Source organism: Chenopodium album, chromosome 26, assembly GCF_948465745.1.
Source record: "Chenopodium album chromosome 26, dcCheAlbu1.1, whole genome shotgun sequence".
Taxonomy (NCBI): Eukaryota; Viridiplantae; Streptophyta; class Magnoliopsida; order Caryophyllales; family Amaranthaceae; genus Chenopodium; species Chenopodium album.
Genome location: NC_137859.1, coordinates 7,948,338 through 7,968,884, shown reverse-complemented (window position 1 = coordinate 7,968,884; position 20,547 = coordinate 7,948,338). Strand labels below are relative to the sequence as shown.

Below are 20,547 nucleotides of genomic sequence, written 5' to 3'. Positions count from 1 at the left end.
TCTACAAGCAATATTATCATAACTTTGTTTTATTCATCTAGCATTCTAGCTAGTTATATTTTTTTTTTTAAAAAAAAATAATAAAAAATAATTATATTTGATAAAATGTTTCGTAATTTTTTAAAAATCTGGTAGGTGAGTATCACAAGGGTGGGTTTGATTGAAAACTAGTCATTATGAGATTATGTTGGATTAGTAGATAATCAATTGTTGATCAAAATTAAACTCTGTGTTGATAAATATCACAATCTATTTTCTATGTTCCTTTTTAGTAGACACGTGTGACTTTTGACATTATTTATACATTTTAGTTTGACCATTGTTTGAAAATTACAACATAAATAATAATACAGTCATATGATCGTTAATTATTAAATTAGTTCTATTTTATAGCTTCAAATGAATTAATTATTTATTTTTTCGTGTTGAGATGATTAATTAATCATCTAAATGATTGTAAATTTGTAAGTCTAGGTAAACACATGAAAGAAACGTGTCAACTAAATAAGAATAGCATGAATATAGTTGGTAGCATATTAATAATCAAAGTACATGTGGATAATCTTACAAAGTAAAAAAAAAAAAAAAAAAAAAAAAAAAAAACATATCCATATAGTTTACGTAGTATTAGAATGGTGATGACAATTAGAAAGATAGCTTTTTTTTTCCCCCTTTTCTTTGCGCCATTACATTTATTAGATCTAGCCAATAATATTAGTAAAGAACATATCCATATAGTTTGAAAGTTACAAGTAAACTAAAGTTTGGGGGCAATCGAAGCTTAGTTTTAGTTATGTAAATTATTGGTTTGAGTCTATTGCTATATAGATCTCTTAAACTTTTTTCACTCAATAATGCATAGATTAAAATGATTGATCTTCATGCTAGATGGGAAAGTTCTATATTGTACATCCAAATTCGATTTCACTAGATTTAGCTTATTTGGTAATTTATTCCATACAAGTAACTTAAATGATTGGCAAGGACTTGAAATCTATAAAGTGTTAATTGAAATGAATAGCATTATTGTTCGGCTATTAGCTTGATGAAATAAAGTTTAGAAACATGAAATGTCTCAAATTTATGTGTAGAAATTGTATCAAAATGGCTTAAATACTTTCATCGCTTATTTTTAGTTATACATATACATATACATATTTTATTGTCTCCAGATTTAGTCAAGATGTTACCGTTAAAAGTGAACAGAGGAAGTAATGATCAAAGTAAGAAATTAGGGGTAAATTGCATGTTTCATTGCTCTAGTAAGATGCTAAAGTATTGAAACACTTAAGTCTTTTGATGAATAAACAAACTCATATTACTTCATTAAATTATTGTATTTCAAAAAATCACCCAACTTAAAGATTACTTATTAACACCCTCAATTCAAATCATCTTTTAGTTATTTCTAATGTCTAATAATTTGCACCTTTATTTTTTGTAATGGTGAAAAAATTGTATGTTAGTTGTTTGATAGTATATCAAAAAACCAATATCACAAGATGTTTTCAAAAAGGAAAAGGACAATTGCAGTTGCAAATTTGTAACAAGCCACAAGATATTTGCAAAACAAACCATAGCAAATTAATAAAAATAATCGTCATCACACATATATGTCACGCATCCCAAATAAGCTACGTACACACCTATCTTCTTCCCCCATAATACTACAATTTAACCCATTTCTTCAACACCGAAGTTGTATGATAACACTGAAAAATAACAAACTAAATTGTCGAACATACCAGTTGAACTTAAAACTAATGACTAATGTTCGTCATACCCTAACTATAAAGGTGTATCCCTTATGTAAGCGCGTTGTAATACTAGGGGGACATGTAGAAGCGGCAAATGGATCATGTCAGTTTCAAGTTTAGGTGAACAAGCTGAGAATTCTTAAACACCTACCTAAGGGCATGTTCTCTTACGTTGAAATTCAGTTCAGTTCAACTTCTAATTTCCTTCTCTTATAAAATATTCATTTCAGTTCAGTTCAGTTCTACGTTCAGTCAATGAGAACAGGCCCTAAGGCCAGCTGATTAACTCCCTCCATTCTTTTTTGTTTGCTCCATTTGCCTTTTGCACAATATACATTGCACGATTTTAAGCATCAATAATTTTAACTGCGTATTTTGTAAGTTAAAAAAAGTTAATAATATGAAATAATTTATCGTGATGAATCTAAATGCATCCCAAGTGGATATGTTTCTTACTTTCTTTGCATAATTATCATAGATTATTCATAATTAAAATTTCTCTCCACAAAATGAAGATTTCAAATGGGATAAATATAGAGAGATAGAGAATCAAAGAGAGTAAAAATTCTTAAATGGACCTGGTTCACACTAATTTATTGTGGACCACTAACATTAGAGAAACTATGGTTGTTTTATTAATAAAAAAAAAAGTCACTATAATAAAATGAAGGTCACTATGTTGAAAATAAAAGTCATTTTGGTAATATATAGCTATAAGAGGTTAATTTTTTTAATGAAATATTTTATAAGGTCAATATTAATAATAAAGGTCACTATGTTAAAATTAGAGTCATAACGTCGTAGTTCAAGTTCACAATAGTATTAAACATTATACAACTTTTAATAAAGGTTATTATGTTAAAAATAAGGTTACTATGTTAAAAATAAAGGTCACTATGTTCAATATTATGTCAGTTGCGTGTGTATAAACCTCGGGTTCACAATAATATTATTGTGAACCAGGTCCACACAAGTATTTCTGCAAAGAGAGAAGTATATGAGATAAATGCTTGACTAATCAACTTATATTACCATTAGCATTATAGAACCACTTTTTATGAGTCATTGCAAATTAAACATATGCGAGTATATGACTCTATCCCAATTTCTTTCTCCCCTTGACCTAACCCACCACAAGGTACGGTGTTCTTATAATGGTAAGATGGTCTTAGCCATAAATATATTCAACTCAGTTAACTTGTTTGATCACGCAATGTAAATAACTTAAAAAAACTACTTTGTTGTAACCTAGCTAGTCTGCTTGCCATGCTAGTATTTTTAATTTAAGATTGAATAACCCTTTAGCTTTTAATTACCTCTTAGATACAATATATTGTGAAGTACGGAGTATAAATTTTAGTTAAGTGAGAAGCTCATTAACGGATAAAAAATCTAAGCACATAGGACTTTTGTCATATTCATATTGAACACTAAGCACTTACTTGGCTTATTAATGGATAAAAAATCTCTACACTAATCCATAAAGATCGTGTCTAACTCTTGTCACGTAATTATATCGAATTTACTTTTACCAACTCTGTTAACATACTTGCCTCAAATTCCCCATCATTTACTAGTGTGTTGGTAGAAGTAAGCTCAAAGCCCACTCCATAATAAAAATATGTAATTTCCTAGAACTTCTAAGAAATTTTCACCTTGTCAAGTAAGAAATAACAACATATCATGCACACAATCCTCTCTTATTAAGTAGTTCTTACCCATAAGGCACCTTCATATGTTATAATAATTGCACACCTCTTGTCTTGTTTCTTCAACACTCATCTATAAATACCTACTCTCTTCTCCTAATTGAATCATCAACCCATACACTTTTCTTTTACATCACAAGAAAAACACAAACCAAACCATACTTAGAAAAAAAAAACAATTATGGGTTACAATAAGATCAAGTGCATTTTGCTTGCATCCTTAGCCTTTGCAATGGTCATTGGCCTCTCCGAGGGGTTCGATTTCCATGAGAAGGACCTAGAATCCGAAGATAGTTTATGGAACTTATACGAGAGGTGGCGTAGCCAGCATACCGTGTCAAGGAGCCTAGAAGACAAACACAAAAGGTTCAATGTGTTCAAGGCTAATGTGAAGCATGTCCATGAAGTTAATAAGATGGACAAGCCTTACAAGCTTAAGTTGAACAAGTTTGCTGATATGACTACCCATGAGTTTCGTACTCACTATGCTGGCTCGAAAATCGCCCACCACCGGATGCTCCAAGGCAAGAAGACTACCGGAAGCTTCATGTATGAAGATGCCGAAAATGTCCCTGCATCCGTTGATTGGAGGAAGAAGGGTGCTGTTACACCTATCAAGAACCAAGGCCAATGTGGTAAGTACATAATTACTTGTTCATTAAGTTTTGCATTAAATCATTTGCTATTATTGCTTATTGGACTAATATCTAAGCTTCAAACAAGCTGAAATGAGTCAATCAAGAAAGTGACAGTTTATTCCAAATTAGCTTTTCTTGTATGCTTCTCATTTGTTGATATGCTTTACCCTTTACAGGAAGCTGCTGGGCATTTTCCACTGTCGTATCGGTCGAGGGTATAAACCAGATCAAAACAGGGAAGCTGGTTTCCCTTTCTGAACAAGAGCTTGTTGACTGTGACACCTCTGAGAACCAAGGATGTAATGGCGGTCTCATGGACTCTGCTTTCGATTTTATCAAGAAAACTGGTGGACTTACTGATGAGAAAAACTACCCTTACTCAGCTGCAGATGGTAAATGTGATAAAATAAAGGTATTACTCCATAACTTACAATCTTCATAATCTCGAGAGTGAGGGATAGCTCAGGTGGTTCAAGCTCCCCTCCCGGTTCCAGGTGATCATGGGATTGATTTTCATCCCTCGCTCCTGTGACTCTACACATAAAAAAAAACAATCTTCGTAATCTTGTGTACTGAAATGATCCATTATAAACAGCAGAATTTAACAAGAAAATTAATGTTGCAGATGAATGCTCCAAAAGTATCAATTGATGGACATGAAGATGTACCTGAGAACGATGAGGGCGCTTTGCTCAAGGCTGTTGCTAACCAGCCTATTTCTGTGGCCATTGATGCCGGGGGTCAAGATATGCAGTTTTATTCAGAGGTGCATATAAATCCATGATTTGAACATTTATGTTCTGTAATGTAAAACATTGATGCTTAATGTTTTTCTATGATGATTTGAAAAACAGGGTGTGTTCAGTGGAGAATGTGGAACAGAATTGGATCATGGTGTCGCAGTTGTGGGCTATGGAGCTACCCTTGATGGTACCAAGTACTGGATTGTGAAGAATTCATGGGGAGAAGAATGGGGCGAGAAGGGTTACATCAGGATGAAGCGCGGTATTCCAGCAAAAGAAGGGTTGTGTGGGATCGCGATGCAGGCCTCATACGCTATCAAGAATTCTTCCAATAATCCTGCATCTTCCGAGGATGGATACTCCGGGAAGGATGAACTTTAAATCAGTTTTAGAGATGTTTGTGATTGAATCACTCAAAACTTTTATGGCATATGTAACTTGAATTATACATTTCAATTGTTAGCTACTCTTTAATAGCCTATTCTAAAGGCAGCATAATAATAGTGGCAGTTATATAAAATTCTGGTTGTCTTTATATTTAAAATCATTTCTGATTACTGTGTTTTCTGGGAAGTACTTCCATGAAAAAAGCGAATGAAAGATATCGAAGCACAAATAATACAACTGTGTGGATCTAATTCATGATTTATACAGTTCAAATATTATTATCATGCTATAAGCTTTCTTTGCTAAACAAGAATTCTCAAAATATAAGTTTATCAATCCAGAGTATTATTCACTCAGCTGAAGACAATTTATTGAGCACGGTCATAGATATATAAGTCTAAACATATAAATTTCAAAATAGAAATATATAGTATGATTGTTCAGAAGCCAAATCTGCTTTTAGCCGTAGCATTTGATGGGGTCGGTGCAACCCTTTGCAGCAGACTGTTTATCACCAGCCTAACAGCACAAAATAAGGGATGTCATCAGCAACAGATTATACTTAAAATTTGCACATCCAGTCCTTGTACTGCGTAACAATAATATCGAATCTTAGACATAAAAGAGAACAAATTTTCATAGAATTTCTCAGAGATGATGACCCAAACCGAGAGGGGGATATCAAACAGATTTTGGAAAAAGAAACTTCAAAGAATTAAAACAAAAGAGTGAAATATCTTGCAGCCTAGAAAAGAGTTAGATATCAAATGATTATCCACAATTATTTCTTCTTTATTGCAATTTAGGTCGTGTAACAGTCTAAGACGCATTAATGAACACCTCAAGAGTCGAGCTCAATATGAAATCAACTTTACTAGTCCAATTTATCATTTTAGCTTCTGGTTTTAGTGGTTTAACCTACAAACAGCCTGAATTGGCTGAATTCGACATTAGAACACTTCCAATTAACCCCTGAAATAGCTTGGAAATTTCCTCAAAGTTGCTAGGTCCAACTCTGATAAGTGACTTAACCTTATAAAATTTCTATCCTTAAATTCGTCTATCATAGTTATTCAACTTTTTTCCCACTTCAGTGACTTCACCTTCAGAGTCATAGAACAAAGGAAACCTTGTGAAATTACATAATCCTTCCATACATTACACTTAATATTGACAATACTCCATGTATACCTACATGTGCTCTTCACAAAACATTAATTTCCCACCTTGGATCATGTTTCCCTCAAAATAGAGAGCTATAAAAATTACTTTGAAACCAACACTGATTTTAGCTTTAACATTGACACTGTTTGTAGCTCTTACATAAATGAGTGTTTGCAATTTGCACCTACTAATAACAAGATACCAGTATACTACTTTGGCTCATACAAATTACATTGATAGACAAAGAGGGTGCATTGATGCATACTTCTTGAGATCAAACTAATATAACCTGGTAAGAATCCGACTAGGCAGGGATCATATGCGTCCATGTGCACATATGCAGCCTTGGCTCTAAGGCTTAAATAGGCTAGGTGGCCTTGGTCCAAAATGTATAATACTTCAATTCTTGAGAGTTGAGACTTGGGATTATGTGGAGCAGGTACATAGGATTATGTACTGCAATTGCTTGTGAGTGGGATAAAGCCAAGAATCCATGGAATTTAAGAGTTCTAACTTATAAGCCTGAGTGATCAGCTCATGAGTGCTCAGGCAGCCCACTACCTTCTATACAAAGCAAGGTGTGCATCAACTAAAACACCCAACTACGTGCATAACTAATACTTCTGAGTCACAATTAGACCTTAAAAAGGATAACTAGACTGTTAACACAGGACAAAAACCAACATGTATTGCCACATTTACTCCTCTTCTAATTCTCTCAACACAACAAACAAACTCTCTTAGACATCACAAAAGTTTCATCGAACACACCACTCGAGACTGTTTATCAGACTCGCCATCCTTAAAGCCCTGTCCTCCCAACTCTGCTCAGTGTGCATGACGGCGAGCAATAGGATACATCATACCATTATATCAAACAAAGACCAATAAAGCAACCATCAACTTACCTGTTCTTCCCACTTTACTCTTCCAAAATGTTTCACCTTCATTCAGTCCCATTTTCTTAGAAAGGCAGGACATTTCAGTAATGCACTCATCACAAAACAAGCATACACTAACATATATAGCCATCCTCTTCATATGATTACAAGTTAACCAAATATATAGCATACACTAACATATATAGCAAAATCATTGTCTCTAAACGTTGTTCCTCCTTTGACGGTAATTGTCTTACATAAAACATATTTTACAACCAAATATATTGTCCCACTTTGTATTTCAAAACTACATCCAAAATTACCAAACCCCTCATTTAGATAAAATGTAAATAACCAAACAAACATCATTATCATAGACGGGATTCGATTTCAAGTGTTACATACCACACTACTATCCCAATAAACAAACAAACTAAAATTTCCAATCAAATTACACATTTCATACATCAAAATTGAAAAACTACCCACAATCATAACTTAAAAAAAAAATACAATTACAATAAAATTCCTAATTATAATTACCAAAATAGATAAAAAAAATTATACCTGACGATTAAGAGTGGTAGGATCATGTCGAGACCAAAAGTAGGCCTGAGCAGAACTATCTGATTATCCGATAATCCGAAGATCCGATCCGCACCCGATCCGAAAGTTTAGGATAACCGATCCGAAAACATTTTCGGATCGGGTACCCGATCCGAAATTTTCGGATATCGGATCGGATATCGGATATCGAAAATTTAAATTTCGGTTATCCGAATATCCGAAATAAAGTCGGATATCGGATATCGGATCGGATATCCGACCCGATATCCGAAAATTATCCATATGCCCAACAGCCCAAGCCCAACAAAAACTCAACTTACCCTAAATCCCTAATTTCTAATCCGCCTCTCTCTTCTCACTGTTCTCAGTTTCTCACTCCTCTCACGAATCTCTTCATCTCTCCTCTAGTCCTCTCTACGACTCTACTCCTTTCTCGGTTTCTCCATCTCCGGCCACCTTCAAAGACTCAAATCCACCACAATCTTCCCTCACTCCTCCACCAGAAGCCGCGACGCCCCTCACTCCTCCACCAGAAGCGGCGACGCCCCTCACTCCTCCACCAGAAGCGGTGACGACACCCCTCACTCCTCCACCAGAAGCGGCGCCCCTCACTCCTCCACCAGAAACGGCGGCGCCCCTCACTACTTCACCAGAAGCGGCGCCCCTCACTCCTCCACCAAGGTAACCCTCACTCACTCAATGTTCTACTGACATTACAATCAAAGAATTATAGATCTGTATATTATACCATTAGTTAAGAATCTTAGTTATGAGATTCAATTATAAATTTTCTTTGTTACATAATTTGTACTTTTGTAGCAGACTAGCAGTTACCTAATTACTTTGCATTTTGGCAAATTGGCAGCCATGGCAGGTTATTTATATTTTGTAATTTTATTACTTTGTTTTTTTCTAAAAATTAGTTGTGGACAATATTTACAAGTCCCTTTTTTTTAATAGGATAATTAATTAATTATTTTTAATAGGATAATTACACATTTATTTTATCTCTCTTTGTTCAGGTTCTGAGTAACAAGAGGATAAAATGGGACAAAAAAAAATAAAAAAAATCAATTTTGCCATTCAAAACAACTAGTAATCAAAGTAGTCAAATATAGGATATCCGATATATCCGATCCGAAAAGTTCGGATATCCGGATCTTCGGATATCCGAATTTTTCGGATCGGATACAAATAGCAAATATACGAATTTTCGGATCCGGATATCCGATCCGAAATCCCCTTTCGGATCGGATATCCGATCCGTGATCAGGCCTAACCAAAAGAGGTCAAGAAGATTAGTATATGGGCACACATTCGGGTCAAAATGAACCCGAACAACTTCAACATGGTTAGTATTTCCAGAGCAAACAAGCTTGTAATTGGGGTCATGAACATGACCTTGAGAATACCCAACTTCAGTTTTAACCACACCTTCAATTCTCTGAAAGGCTAACTCAACACCCCAGAAACACCCGGCTCCGAATTGGGCTAGCTCCAAACCCGCTTGATCCGGGTTGTCTGAATCGGGTTCTAATGCTGGGTTGTTTGTGTTTGGGTCTGCCATTGTTGTGGATTGTGGGAATGATTCAAGGTTAGTGAAGATTTTGGATGGTTTATCTCATGAATATAGAATAAAACTTTATATGGAATTTTATAAAAGTCAAAGATTTGAATTTTCTAATGTAGTTGACTAGTAGGAACCACTAATTTTGATTTTTATTTTTACTAATTTTGGACCTCTTACTACATTTATTTCAACAACAATAATAAACAAAATAGTTTAAATTCATTATGTGAGAGTGGGGAATTATGAAGAAAAAATTATATTTTGGTAATGGTAATCCAAATATCCAATTCAGTAAAAATAGTATCATGAATGAATGTATGATCAATATATGACAATCTTATAAATTGTACCTTGGCCTATGGGAATAAAATGAAATAAATACAGAATAAATTTTATCTTTTTATTTTTCTATTTGAGGGAAATTGTATCTTATTAATCAAATACTCGTAAAATATTATTAGTCTTTAACATAAATATAATCTTTTTAAGGGTCATTTGGTTCATCTAGAAATGACACAAAGGGAAAGGAGAAAAATAGAATGTAACTCCCCTTACAATGTTTTTTTTATTTAAACAAGAAAAGAAATGACAACCACTACAAATCCACCATACAATCACCAATTCACTTCTCTTTCCCGATTTCTCCAACCACCATAAAGATCCCACCACCCAGCCACCCCACCGCATCATCCCCCCGCTACCCCTCCTCTTCCCCTCGAACTAGGGGCGGATACAACTCTCCTGCATGTTCATTAAAATAAAATTTGAAGCAGCCTTATAGCAATAAATTAAGGGCATGTTCACATTTACTGAACTGAGCTGAAATGAATATTTTATGAGAGAGGGAAATTAGGAGTTGAACTGAATTGAACTGAACTGATTGGAGCTGAACTGAACTGAAATTAAGTAAATGTGAATAGGCCTTAAGTGTAGCTTGCTTGTTATCCAAGTGTCTCTTAAACTTCTTGAATTGTCACTCTAGAATAGAGTTCAAATCCATTATTGCACATTTTTCCTAACCACTATTTTTGCAAAGTACAACATGGTTGTCCATTAAGTGTATAATTGTGCACACCGTATATGTGAATCCTGGATACGCCACTACTGCCTCAAAAGATGTTAGAGATAATATCAGAAAATATATATGTTAAGATATTATTAAAGTATATCTTTTAGGAAGATTGTTTCCAATCTTATGTTCTTAGGTTTTATATAAATACTCTACCTATTGATGAATAATAATCAAGCCATTCTATTTTATTTCTCTCTAATTTGACAAAGGAGATGGTAATTCGAGATGAAGGCCAAGGGAGGGGGGCAACGTGTTGGTGTGGGGTGGCTAGGTGGTTCATTCGGTGGTGGACTGGTGGTGGTGGACAAGGAAAGGAAATGGGAAAACCTAGTGGAGGATAGGGAATGAACTTGGAAGATTTTAGGGGAATCGAGAGGGTAAAGAGAATGAAAAAAAAGGCCTAACTAACAACATTAAAGGGAATAAGGACAATGATTACCTTATCCATTGATGAATACCCCAATCAGGCGACCCCTAAATTTAAAGTTATATGGATTTTATATTTATGAATATATTTATTAAGAGATATTTTATGAATATTTAAAAGTATTTTTGAGTTTTTGGGTAAATATATGGACAATCATTTCTGATTATTACATTTTGGTAATTTTTTTAAAGTTTATCAATACGCATGTTTGATAAAAATAAAATTTCTATACTTCGTATTAGGTAATCATTTTCTTAAAAAGTTTATACTAATGTGATTTTTTTTTTTACTTTTGAAAACTACTAATGTAATTTACTTAAAGAAAATGACATGCAATGAGTGAGGTAACACTTTTTTTTTTTATTTTATTATATATATATATATATATATATATATATATATATATATATATATATATATATATATATATATATATATTACTTGAATTTTTTATACAGCTATTGATTTATTTTACTTGTATCAAGGATTCAAAAGTTGTAAAAATGGGCCAAGGTTCACACCTTATTACAAGTAACAATCTCTAAGGGCCTGTTTATATTTACTGAGCTGAACTGAACTGAACTGAACTGATTGGAGCTGAACTGAACTGATTGGAGCTGAACTGAACTGATTGGAGCTGAACTGAACTGAACTGAATTGAGCTGAAATGAATATTTTATGAGAGAGGGAAATTAAGAGTTGAACTGAACTGATTGGAGCTGAACTGAACTGAACTAAATTGAACTGATTGGAGCTGAACTGAACTAAAATTAAGTAAATGTGAACAGGCCCTAAGACTATAATTATATTGGACCTTTACACAATTTGGATATTAACAAGAGCAAAAATGATTGTATGTCCTCTTTAGGTCCAAGTCTCTTAAATGGCTCACAAACTTACACGAAAAGTTGGACATCTTCCCACATTTGGTTATGGATGAACTTTTGAATTTATGGAGTAATTCACATTTCTCAATCCAATAAAGTAGACGACCGGATAATTAAAGTGAATCCTCCTCACGTCCTATCTTTACCTTGAATACCATTGATCAATTTAGGGCGTGTTTACTTACGTTGAAAATCAGTTCAGTTCAGTTCAGTTCAGTTCAGCTGAGTTCAGTTCAGCTCAGTTCAGTTCAGTTCAGTTCAGTTCAGCTCCTAATTTCCTTCTCTTATAAAATATTCATTTCAGTTCAGTTCAGTTCAGTTCAGCTGAGTTCAGTGCAGTTCAATTCAGTTCAGCTGAGTTCAGTTCAGTTCAGTTCAATTCAGTTCAGCTGAGTTCAGTCAATGAGAACAGGCCCTTACTCCACACTAACCTTCAGTACAACACCACCTTTTTACACTAACCATGGCAATTAATCTTTATTATCTATGAGTGCGTTCAATTTACTTGATTTGAATTTATCGAACTTATTACTAGTAAAGCTTTTCAATGCTGCCTTTAGCTGTAATTTAAAATGAATAGCTCTTATAGAACTTTATTTTTCTGAATTAAATTTATCAGTACTAACAAACTTATTAGATCTGAAATAAATGAAAATAATGTGAACAGTTCATGTTATATTTAATTTAAAAAAAACATCCATATTATATCATAATCCTTATGCACCTTATTTTCCTCTTCTTTTGAAGCATAGAGTGTCATTTTGTCATTTAATTTTGCAAAGAATTTTCAAATCATAGCCTTAAAATATCAACAATGTAGTACAGTTTCTATAGATGCTCTATTATAGCAGATAATGCATAACAAAACCTAAACCATAGAAAGTTAATTGTCACATTAGGCCTTGTGATAAGTATAAAACTACCATTGATCCATAAGAGTTTTGCCTTTCCAATCGCCAGTCTGGCAATTAGGGCCACCGGGCCCAGTGGCCCACGTAGATAATATTGAGCAATTTCTTTAAACAACAAACAATATTTCATACCATTCTCATTATTTAGACAACTAACTTCCACGTTATCTACAAAATTATTCACAATATTACCATCACATTCCAACAACTCTCCTCTAATACCTACAACTTGGAGAGATCACTGAAATCTCCTAAACTATACTACTAATATAGTCTAATATACAACCACCACCCAAGTTCCAATAAGGGTGTGATTCTTTCCCTCGAGATGAGAGCTTCCTAACGCTGTAATTTTTCATACCATATCTCAACTTTATACATAACTCGGAAAATAAAAAAAAAAGTAAGGTGGGAGGCCAACATTATGGACATTGGATCGATACATCCGTCAAGCTTGGAAACCTTGGAGGCAAGAAATTGCGTGCTGAAGTTCTCTCTTTGGTTGTGGTTTAGAGTCTTTAGACCGAGACAGAGAAGATATGGTCTTGGCTGAGACTACCTTCCTCACCAATAGCCTCCACTTTGCATCATCTCCTTTCTTCTCTTGTTGCATCTTCAATTTGAATTGTCTGTCCACGTTTCAATAATATCAACATCAATAATTAGCGAAAATATATACAAAGTATTCCTACACTATAATTACATAAAATTGACCCATCAACAAATTACGATGTCTAATTTTCTATGACAACGAGTTACCCGTATACAGCATGTAACTCGAGGGAAACGTAACTTCATAGAAAAAATGGCACACGTGAGATTATAGATCACACAAAAACGGCCACTATACGTCAATTACAAAAGAAACACTGTAAATCTGTAACAATAATTTTTCTCTTTACATGTTTGATGTTACAATATCGACTTTCCCTACTTATTACAGTAATTTCGTTTTAGTGCATTTAATCCCCTACCAAACACGTGCAATTTACAAAAAAAACCCGCGTTGATTACTCATACTCCCGCTTCTAAATAAATGTCGTTTCTATCCTTTAAAGTTACAAGTTGAATTCAAATGCTCTAAAAGGAAATTTATAGTGAAAGTTCAACCTTAAAAGTGAGCACGTCCTTAAAACAAAAAAAAGCAAGCTGTCTAAAGGGGCCATTATGGGATGATTGGGACATTGAATCTATACAAGCTAAATAGAAGCATGTATTCCGTAAACATTAATTAAAGCGACGCGATAAGTTTCATGATTATTGAAGTTTCATATAAATAAAAAATCTAAAGGTAGGCAAATGCTACATATGAGCACAAACTAAGGTGATGATCAACCTTCCCTAGTTGTAGTAGTCTTGCATAAAAAAACAATGCTTTGAATAGGCCCCATTTGTGGGTGTGGTAGCTAACAATTGGCATCAAAGTGCGGAAAATATGGGCGAAATTTTTATTTTGATAAGGTCCTATTATTGCGGAAACAGGACAAATTGAGGTTTGTAAGTCCAAATCTCCCTTAATATAAAAGATTGTCCTACATTATCACAACTTTAGGGAGTTGAAAGGTACACCAAAGAGGCCAAAAGCTGATCTAACTAATCAATTAAGGGATAAAACGGCAGGATCTTTTTGTTGTTAAAGAAGAATCCCACAGATCCATATTTCTAGCATTGGTAGACCACTCGCCGAAAGCGCATTCAAATGGAAGGTTGTGCTAGAGCCTAAAGGAAGCTAAAAGGAAGTAGAAAACACGTTTATAAGATGTAGGGTCGAATCTTGTTCACACCCAATTTGATCCCTATATGTGAAATCGATAGTAATTAATTATTGATGTCAACTAACTTAGTTTATAAAATTATGAGACTCTTCTTGACCTTCTAGACCTAATATTCAATGTAACTCAAAACCAACTATTGTAATAGTAGTTTCATATAAAGTTTAGGTATATTCAATCAAAGAAAAGACTTTTAGCAACCAAATCTAGCATCATGGCAACACCACAATCTCACAAAACTCATTTAGTAACTTAAAATATCTAAGTTAAGGACAAATTTAGGTAAAATCTCACCTGCAAAGAGGAACTCTGCAATTGCCTGGTTGTTCACACATTGAAGCATGAAGTTTAAGAAGCTGCCACATACGCTTGCATCTTGAGCACCCACCATTGACCCTCTTCTTACACGTGGCGAAATGCTTGATCAACAGCTGGAGACCCTGACACGTGGAGAATCTTTTGCAAGGCTCCTTCTTCTTGGAGGGTTCCATATCATAGGGACCCACACCGGTGCACCCTTCTGTGCATATGTGCACTAGACAGTCCATTGCTTCGCTTAGCTGTATGTACAAGTTTTGTTCTTCCTTGTGCTTCTTTGTCTTCTTCTTTCTCTGCAATTTGATTATAAAGTTCCAAATTTTAAATACAATCATCAATTGCCGCCCCATATAATCAAACAAGACATGGCACGTGATTGTTTGTACCTCGTATATTGCTAGTATGCGTATGCATAAGGGTGTAAATGAGTCGAGACTCTCAAATCTCAATAAACAAATAAGAGACATGACACATGATGGTTGTACACTTGTACTTGTATTCTGTACGTATATTGCTAGTATGCATAAGGGTGTAAATGAGTCGAGACTCCTAAGTCCTAACAAACAACATAGGGTTGTACCATTTAATACTCCACAAGTCCATAATATTGATTATTTGATTAGCTAGAGGTGTACCTATTATCTCCGGAATCGTATAATGTAAGCACAAAGACACGTAGTCTAGAAATACAAATTTAGACGCAAATTAAAATCACTATCAAAAATAGTATTCCTACGTCGCAAAATACTAGAGTCAACTTGGACTTGAAACCTACAAAATTTGACTAATTGTTCCAAAAAAGTTAGTATGAAAATTTTATTTCTAGTTCTAGTAAAAGACGCATTTTATTTCCTCCACACAAAAAAGCAATGCAAACATCTGATTAGAATTAAAACAGCACAAATTTGACCTCTTCCAAAAAGCTTGAAATATCTTCCCTAAGTTAATCAAAAGCACGGTTATTATTGGTTAACAAAAAATTCAGGCTTCCTAATCAGTTGTAATTATCACTTTGAATTAACATCAGATATTTTTTCATAAATAAACAAAATATAATCATTCAATGAATTGGAAAGCTATGATGTTCAATGTTAATATAATGACCTTTTCAAGAAAATTAACCACAATTAGTGCAATCCAATGTTTTGGACTTAACATAACTTATAAAAAAAATCTCATAATAGTATGTACTCCGTAATTTTAATCAATTATTTCAATTCAAAAACATTCGTAAGAATACGCAACTTCAATATCTATTCAGATTGGTAGAAAAAACACCAAATTGCATGCCAAAAACACAATCAATATGGTTGAGATATTTGACAGCACCAAAAAAATCAAGAAATTATTGCTTACCAATTCATTTTCCTCAATGAACTGTAAGATCTCTAGCTCCAACCAAGGATCATGCTTTTGAAGAAATTTGTAGCCCTCAGTCTTCTCAATAGCCTTAAACTTAGTTGCAGCAAACTTCATACTCTTGAGGTAAAGATCTGGTGCATCGCACAGTCTAGCTAATTGAAGTACATCGATAACATTATCAACAATTAGCCTTTCAGCTAATCCTTTGCTGCATCTCTGCTTCAGTGTTGGCACTGCGAACACATGAGAAAGAGCTAGGAGATGGATTCCATATTTCTCCATTTCTTCGTTCGTGCACCTGATCATAAACAATTACAACCACACCATCAGCATGATTACGATACATACTATTTACGAAAACTCAATGATCTTATAGAAACAATTGAATTAACCTCTATAGCAATAACAAATACAGAAAATGTTTTACTCGTAGCATATAGCAGAATTCCTTATTGGGGAAAAAAAGTAAATTTCGCTTTCTATTATTAATGCATATATATTGTGTATGCATCAAATTACATAAAAATTAATGCTAATTATGATTTATTATGAATATCTCATGGTTGGGAGGTTGGTGTTATAATTTCTCATTGCAAAATTAAATATATAGTCAAATTATGTTACTCTAAGTTGAAAGCAATTAAAGTGTTTATTATTTTTACACACAATACTCCGGTGTGCCTAATTGTCATGAAATCGATAATAAGTTAGTCAACAAATTCTAGTTACATTTTTTCTTACTCCATCCTTCTGTTCTTCACACTTTGATTTAATCTCACAAAATTATTCCAATATTTTCATTTTTATTATGAAACAAAAAATGATTCCAATATTGACTATACTTTCTTCGTAATAGAAATAATAACATCAAAATTAAATTCTAGCACATTACGGTTGAATCATCAAAGTTTTGAAATTAATTTTGCTAAAATCAGAATTACTCAGCTAATATTGATCCTTCATACCAATCGTATTCAATAAAAATCCATATGAAGATATCACTAACACAAAATTACATAGTAAATCAGCAAAAATTAATTGACAATATTATCAGATACAATATAAAATCAGGCATACTAATCAAGTAATCAACTACATAAATGATATGCTTAACATTTAGATTTCGTCATTTATTATGTAATAACACTAGTCCTCTACAAGAATAAGAATCTGTCAAATGTTTCCTACTTTCTAGCAAGAAAAGTCAAGCCACGAGCCAAAAGGAAACTTGGATTCAACATCATCGCATCATTTTGACCATTTGTTCCAAAAGTTACAACAATTTTAGATATAAAACCGTGTATAAACGCAACACTATCAATTTCTACGAAAATGTTGTCTCATGTCGGAAAGTGGACTTAAACGTTACTCCTCTTATCACCAATTAATTTCCCGATAATTTGTATAAACTTTCACTTTTAAAATCATTGAATAGTTAATACGTATTATGTAGGTAATTTTTATTATACATTCAGGTTTACATTTTTAGTTACAAAATTGGTAATTAATACGGAATTTCCTACCTATAAAAACACGATAAATCAAGATATTTGTCAAATTTACTAGTCAAATTAACCAATTTTCTAACAAACAAAGTATATACTCCTTTAACATCAATAATACTAAAATCTATTAATAACGCGTTAATAATATCTTAAAATAATCAATTAAAAAAATTACCGGTAAGTGTAAAGGAATCGGACAAAGGCGGAGACGGCGTCACAAGGAACTCCAAGAATCGGAATCGCTTTCTCCCCTGTTTTCCGATTCGTCTTAGGCTTCTCCACCATATTCTCCACTACCGGCGACGCCATTGCCTTTTTTTCAAAACATATTCCAATTCAAATCAATACTCAATAACCAAAAAAAAAATAATAATAAACAAATAAAAACATCCGTCTCTAAAACTTCTTCCTATTTCATCGGCCTCGGAAAAAAAACACAAAAGCGGAGGAGATGATTACCAGAATGTGAGAATGAGCGGGAATGCGAACGCCGGCGGAAGTGACGACATTGAGGTCAGGTTGAGGGAGGTTTCCGGCGAGTTTTCCGGCGAAAAAGGAAGGTTCGAGAGATTTATCAGTGAATTCGTCGGCGAAATTGGTAGGACACATGATTGATGTTTTAGTGTTGGGTTTTTGGGTTTTTTTGTGGTGCGGTAATTGTGATTGAAAGTTGTTGAAGCGAAAGAGGAGTTGTGAAGTGGACTTATATAGACAGTTAGGAGAGAGAAATGGGAGAAATTTTTTAAAATAAAATATAAAAATGGGAGGAAATTTGATTGTGTTTACACGCGTTAGATTTAGCGCGTGGTGTTTACGATTTGTAGCTGGAAAATGAGAGAGTTGGAAGAGGTAGACGTGGCACAGCTAGGGGAGGCTTATCTGCTTCTATTTCTATGATTATTTATTATTTTTGTTTTGGTTTGTTTTGTTTGTTTTGGTGGGGAAAATGGATATAAAATGGGTCCTTTTTGTGTTGGAATTACAATTATGATATGTTACCGGGTTTTTGAGTTGTCATTATGAATAACTGCATGAGTTGTATTGGTAAAATTGAGTCGACAAGATAGTTTGATATCGTATTGAATACGAGTACTTATTAAATGTAACAATTTGACGGACGTATTTGCAAAGAATCTCGCTAACGAGGGGTGTTGGATAACCATTTAAAATATTATCTAAGGTGGTATTAATTTGGAAAAACATGATAACATCACGTGTTGATCGGTGTAATTAATGTTCATTTTAATTTAGGGGGTGTTTGGTATAGTAATTTTAGATGTAGGAAACAGATTCAATTAAATGTTTCCATTTCTACTTGTTTGGTATGTGTTAAAAGTAATAAATACCGTTTCCTAAGAGTAACAAAATCCCCCAATTTGTTACCCTTGACAAACTAGTGGAAACAAATTACGTTTCCCTACTCAATCACAATCTACTCAAATTGTTTCCATTCCATTAGGATACCAAACATATAGTAAAGGTAACGTTTATCATTACCCTTTCCCCTACTTATTTGAATCCTTTCCGTTTCATTTACAATATTTATACCAAACACCCCCTTAATCTTTCTATTTTTAGTTAGCTTATCCTACGCCCCCATGGCATTCGTTAAATTGTTAGCTTTTGTCATTTGGAAATTGGTCATTATTGAGTATGTCCACCTCATATGTATGTATTTTACATTCTCTGTACATTGGTAAAATTTTAAATCACAGAGTAGAACCCTCTTCGTCCACATTAACTTATGTGTCATTTTTCTGTGAATTTAAGATGTATCTATTAAGATTTATGAAACGAATGATGTACAAAGTATGAAAAGTTAATTAATATGTTGAAAATATACATTGGAATATATCTAGATAACTTTTTACACTTCATAATAACCTTTTCTTTTATACATTACGATCAAAGTTATACTTGTAATTTTAGGGTCAAGTAAGGCTATGGCCTATGAGTTGGAAAGATAAAACTCAAAGTGTATTAACTTAATTAAAATCAATGTGATACAATTTACTTTGTTCTATTACTCTTATAATACAGTGGGTCAATGTATGTGTTGATTCGTTAATACTCATTGTATGTAGTCCCACTTACTTGTAAAGTATTCCCCATTGAAGAAAGAGGAAAATTGGCAACACATCATTTTATAAGGTAGAAGAATTCCTTCCAATACCACTAATTAATTTTAGTATGGAACCCTTTTTTTCCAACGAAATCTCTCCCTCCTTGTTTCCGTTGTTGAGACCCATTTTTAGGATGCACTGATGCATCAATGCATGTGATTGATGAATAATAGATGTATAAGTGAAAATTAGAAAACATAAACCAACAACAATTCATAGTGCCAACTTTTAAAACAACTGCATGAATCGAACAGATCAAAATAGTGTACGTACGAGTAGTAGAAAATTTTACAGCGTGTTTATTTATTTATTTTAATTAACTTACGTACTCCATTACATCAACTTCAGAAAATTCTTTTAAAAGTTACTGTATAATTTTACATATTCTTCATTCTTGACTCTTGAGCCTAGACTTGGACAAAGTCTTCACAATTGTCATGGCGGCACATTAAAACTTAAAAGTATACCTTCAAACAAAAGAGTACTTTAAAGCCATGAGATCAATTTTTTATTTAAAAATTGATAGAATGATTCTTGCTTATGAAGTTATGATATTGTATTCCTATATGATAACTTTACTATTAACTTCTCGTAAAATAGTCAAATTCTAAACCTTTAATGAATATGGTAGATAGATCAATACCTGGTCTGCAAAAAAAACCTTATCTCACTCTTTTCCTTTTAAAACAAACCTATAGTAAATATCAAGATATTACAAGTTCAAACTCTTAACTTTCACCCTAGCTAGATCGGC

The 20,547-nt window shown here is 33.5% G+C and overlaps 2 protein-coding genes across 2 annotated transcripts; one reads left to right on the top strand and one right to left on the bottom strand.

Annotated features, from left to right (window-relative positions):
* The first annotated feature begins 3,599 nt into the window (after positions 1-3,599).
* LOC145616424 (vignain-like) lies at positions 3,600-5,367 on the top strand. Its single transcript, XM_081671136.1, has 4 exons — positions 3,600-4,101; positions 4,281-4,516; positions 4,730-4,870; positions 4,959-5,367. Exons 1-4 carry the CDS (start codon positions 3,648-3,650, stop codon positions 5,226-5,228), a joined length of 1,101 nt encoding a protein of 366 aa, XP_081527262.1. The 5' UTR covers positions 3,600-3,647; the 3' UTR covers positions 5,229-5,367.
* Positions 5,368-12,815: 7,448 nt separating this feature from the next.
* Positions 12,816-18,352, bottom strand: LOC145618114 (BTB/POZ and TAZ domain-containing protein 1-like). Its single transcript, XM_081672904.1, has 5 exons — positions 18,130-18,352; positions 17,846-17,982; positions 16,160-16,463; positions 14,780-15,096; positions 12,816-13,342 (listed from the first exon to the last, which is right to left on the bottom strand). Exons 1-5 carry the CDS (start codon positions 18,277-18,279, stop codon positions 13,162-13,164), a joined length of 1,089 nt encoding a protein of 362 aa, XP_081529030.1. The 5' UTR covers positions 18,280-18,352; the 3' UTR covers positions 12,816-13,161.
* Positions 18,353-20,547: the final 2,195 nt, after the last annotated feature.